This window comes from Camponotus vicinus, unplaced genomic scaffold (genome assembly GCF_025532165.1).
Source record: "Camponotus vicinus isolate PSW18456_S1 unplaced genomic scaffold, iyCamVici1.0 SCAF_11, whole genome shotgun sequence".
NCBI classification, from domain to species: domain Eukaryota; kingdom Metazoa; phylum Arthropoda; class Insecta; order Hymenoptera; family Formicidae; genus Camponotus; species Camponotus vicinus.
Genome location: NW_028141947.1, coordinates 4,147,295 through 4,151,872, shown reverse-complemented (window position 1 = coordinate 4,151,872; position 4,578 = coordinate 4,147,295). Strand labels below are relative to the sequence as shown.

Below are 4,578 nucleotides of genomic sequence, written 5' to 3'. Positions count from 1 at the left end.
TAATGTAATCGAAGACGTCGAAAACAATACGCCATTTAAGGTAGCGGTCAAACACCGTTTTGAAGAATCGCGAGACAAACTCAAGAGAAAAGCCAAAGAAAAAATAAGTAGTCTAATGAAGGGCTCGGGATATAAGTCTGATGCGAAAATGCATGTAGCTCAGTTCCCTTTTGTCGGGCTTGATAATCACATCGCACGATCCGCAATAACATCGGCTCGTAAGCGACGACGGACGAGTAAGAAAATCAAAGCGGTTGGGAAAAAAAGAACGAGTACAAAAGCACAGAGAAATAAAAAGAAGAAAAGTTGTACGGTTGTGAAAAAAAGACTTAAGACGTCTGCGAAACGACGTAAAATCGGTAAAAAACGTACCGTATCCGATATATTTTCTTAAGCGGTTATATTCGGAGCATTCTAATTTAACGACGGTGGCGAGCGACGGACGATAGCGAGCAATTTGCGATAAAGAAATATGTCTTTTCTTCACACGCATTCGAGCGAGTGTTTAAAGAGCGAACTAGATCTCTTCTGTCTACCACCTACGCAAACTAGCATCGAAAATTCGCAATGGATTCATTACAAACCCGTGACCTCTCTCTCGGACGACTCGCCGATAGAATTCGTCATCCCCGGACACGGAGAAGAATATTTAGATCTCACGCACACCATGCTGAGTCTTCGTCTACGTGTAGAAACAAACGCCGATTCCGCGAGACAGGCTTCAGGAACAAGCGCCGAAAGAATAGCCGTAGGCCCTATAAATCATTTGCTTCATTCTATCTTCAATCAAATCGACGTGTATTTCAATCAAAAGCTCGTGTCGCCTCCAAACAACGCTTACGCGTACCGAGCGTACATAGAGGCGTTGTTAAATTATTCTTCACCCGCAAAAGCTTTCCATCTAACTTCATGTCTATGGGACATGGATGCACCTGGACACATGGACGATCTGTTGGAATCAAATCCCGGCAATCCCGCTCTCGCGAGACGCGCTCGTTACATTTCCGGAGGAAAGGCGTTAGATCTCGTAGGACATCTCCATTGCGACGTTTTCAATCAAGACAAATTTTTAATTAACGGTGTAGAAGTACGGTTGAGATTCGTTCGTTCGAAAGATTCGTTCTGCCTCATGGAAAGTAGCGGAACATCGAAAATTCACATTCTCGATGCTACCTTGTTCGTTAGAAGGGCAAAAATAAGCTCGGGTTTGTTTCTCGCGCATGCTAGAATGATGAGTAAAGTTACAGCCAAGTATCCGCTCACGAGAGTCGAGGTTAAAACATTCACGATTCATAGCGGTGTTATGGGTGAATCGTTAGATAATGTAATACTCGGTCAATTACCGAAGCGAGTAATAGTCGGTTTCGTTAGTATTAAAGCGTTTAACGGCGACAGAAAATTAAATCCGTTTAATTTCAAGAACTACGGAATAAATTTCTTTTCGCTGTACGTCGATGGCACGCAAATTCCCAGTAGACCTTTGCAACCAGCTTTCTCCGCGGAGGAACCGCTTTACATCGAAGCCTATCAAACGCTTTTCTCGGGAACAGGTATTCATTTTTTGAACGAAGGAAATTCTATAAGCAGAGACGATTATTTCAAAGGATATACTTTATTCGCTTTTGATCTTACTCCCGATCTATCCGCTAATTGCGCTGGACATTGGAATCTCGTCAAACATGGTAGTTTACGATTAGAAGTGCGATTCGTAAGAGCACTTTCTGAGACGATTAATTGTATTATCTATGCCGAATTCGATAATGTCATAGAAATCGACTCGTCTCGTCAGGTCATCGTCGATTTTTCGGGGTAAATTTTTTATAGACGCTTAAAATTGTTCCCCCTCTACTTCGCTCAAAACTCCGACATCAGTGCGCAACGTTTCGAAAAATATTCAGTTTCGTTGGAGACACGCTCGGCGTCGTCGTTTCGTATAAAGTCTCGCGTCGAATCACATAAGTTTTTCGTAAGATGGATATAATCGTCGATATTCAAGGTTTCCGCGATGCGAAGAAAAAGTTTATCCCTAAGGAGGTTGCTGTTGTAGCGATTGACGCTCCAATCGTCGATCATTGGATTATGATACCGCCGCATTCGTTTTCCGAATTACCTGAAAAAGTAAGACAAGAAAACAACTGGCTCACGCGAAATCATCACGGCATTGAATGGTTCGATGGCGAAACTAATCCGAAATATTTTACATCGCAACTGCGGCAAATTACAAGATGCGTGCGTCACATTTATGTTAGAGGAAACGAGAAAGCGAGTTATTTGAGGAATCTTTCTAGAAATACTTTCTAGAAATATATATAATTTGGAAGGCATCTCACCGACATTCAAAAATCTGACGGTAGAAGAAGAGTGCGGACATCACGGATTTCGAAAATTTGGAATCTTTCATTGCGCATTACGCAACGCTTACAAATTAAAAAGCTGGATTGTTGCGCAAAATAATTTCAGCAGCGACGGAGACAGCATTACTCAAACGACTTGCAGTTCTCCCGAAATTTTGATTGTAAGCGACGACGACGACGACGACGACGATGAAAATGAAAATATTAAAGCACAAATAATAAAATAGAGAAGAAAAATCTGCAAAAAATCGAACGTGCGGGTATTAACCGCCCCACGCAAACAGACACTGAAAATCGGTTAGCTATACAAACCGAAAACAAGCCACCAAAAGAAATTATTCAAATAATACCGCTTGTTCGCTCGTCTTCGCTGCAAACAAATGGACTCTCGTGAAATTCTGCAAGCATTGCGTCAGCTAGATGTCAAACATGTGGGAGTCTATCCTGCCGACAGATTGCCGATGGTGTGGACGAGGTCGACGGCCATCGTCGCTAATACAGACAATCATAATCGCCCTGGAGAACACTGGATCGCTTTCTTCCTCGATGAAGACGGTACAGGGACATACTTCGATAGCTACGGAATACCGCCCTTGTATCCGTGTTTTTTCCTACGTCTCCGACGAAATTCCAACATTTATCGATGGAATACCGAACAACTACAAGGGCTTTTCTCTCAAACCTGCGGACTCTACAGTTGTGTATTTTTATATTACATGTGCAGCGGTTACGATCTCGATGGATTTCTTAGTCTTTTTTCCGAAAATTGCGAATATAACGATCATTTAATCGTAGAATTATTTCATAAAATTTTTCTTCGCGAAAAGAAACATGAAAAATATAATGTTAATTAATAGCGTGTTTAATTGTAAGAAGATATAAAAAATATTTTTGCGAAGTACTACGAATTGTATGCGGGTATATTAATAAATGTGAAAATTTTTTATCTTAATTCGTGTTTAATACTTTTAGCTTTTCCCTTCTTCCTTTTTATAACATCTCACCTCGCGTTCGATCATCTGCATGTTCATCATCTTTTTACCTCTGTAGTGCAATGTAGTTTAATTATAATTATTGTCTCGTGCCGAGACTTTGTCTTTTCCAATAAAGCGCGTCATGAACCGTTCGAGCGGAGGGGCTTGTTTCGATATTCCATAGTGGGCCCCGAGACGGAGTGGGGAGGTAAGGATTGTTTCCTCGAGACATATACCGGCTACCCCCGAAAGTCGGTAGGTGAGGGGTTTGTTCTGCCAAGACGTAGCGACTAAGGGCTAGGTAACGGGAATTTGACTCGGAACCCTATACAGGTGGGCCAGAGCTGGAGTGGGAGGAGGATTGCTTCTTCGAGTCTAGTACCGTGGAGGTAGGGAAATAAAAATTTGATAAATCGGCGACACAGCCGGCGTCGACCAATCGCAGCTCTGGGCCACTATGGTGCAAGCCAATCAAAATCGAGACTTCGGGAGGTGGGGTATTGTTTCCACCAATCAGAACGCCTCCCTCCACTTCACCTGGCCACGCCCACGGCGCCAGGGGTCGAGTGGTGGGGGTTTGTTTTGACGCACCATAGTGGCCCATATCTACTAATGTGCATGTATAATAAACACTATAAAATGTAATAAATTTATTGCAAACTTACCAGTTTGTTGTATATTAAATATTATCCAGCCATCCTCTTTAAAATGTAAAGTCATTCCAAAAAACACTAAAAAGTACAATAAACTGTCATTTAAAGTATTAATAAAATTGTGATACAATTCTGCGTAGTATACGATGTAGGTATGTAATCATCCGCCGACTTATTTAAATTTTGTATCGACCCTTTTATCTGTTTAGCAGAATAATTATAATCTCGTACTATTTTCGATACGGAACAATATTTTTGTTTTGTCCGAAAATTAATTAGCCGCCTTGTAACAAATAAATTGTTTCCAGGTATTTGAATGGACGAAAGGTTCTTCATAACTTCACCCAAATAGTCGGAAGTTGGCTCGCTAAAGTTATAAAAGTTGTGCATTTATTGATGTGTCAACGAAAGGCATTAAAAAAAAAATTATATATATATACATATGTGTGTGTGTGTGTGTGTGTGTGTGTGTGTGTGTGTGTGTGTGTGTGTGTGTATACAGGGTGTTCGGAAATTCAATCGCCAAATTTTCAGAGATTGTCGGGGGCACCATAAGAATCATTTTTTTGCAAATGAACCTGGGGTCGGAAACGTGTC

General features: G+C 41.3%; 1 protein-coding gene and 1 pseudogene across 1 annotated transcript; both read left to right on the top strand.

The window, feature by feature from the left end:
* The first annotated feature begins 472 nt into the window (after positions 1-472).
* Positions 473-1,813, top strand: LOC145961803 (uncharacterized protein F54H12.2-like). Its single transcript, XM_083082265.1, has 2 exons — positions 473-1,370; positions 1,551-1,813. Exons 1-2 carry the CDS (start codon positions 473-475, stop codon positions 1,811-1,813), a joined length of 1,161 nt encoding a protein of 386 aa, XP_082938391.1.
* A 158-nt stretch (positions 1,814-1,971) lies between these two features.
* Positions 1,972-2,850, top strand: LOC145961801 (uncharacterized; annotated as a pseudogene).
* The last annotated feature ends 1,728 nt before the right edge of the window (positions 2,851-4,578 follow it).

Bases quoted from the DNA above. Each gene is read 5' to 3' on its own strand.
- LOC145961803 (XM_083082265.1), top strand. From the start codon at position 473: ATGTCTTTTCTTCACACGCATTCGAGCGAGTGTTTAAAGAGCGAACTA. The intron at 1,371-1,550 runs GTATTAAAGCGT...TCTCGGGAACAG, and splicing joins AGTAATAGTCGGTTTCGTTA to GTATTCATTTTTTGAACGAA.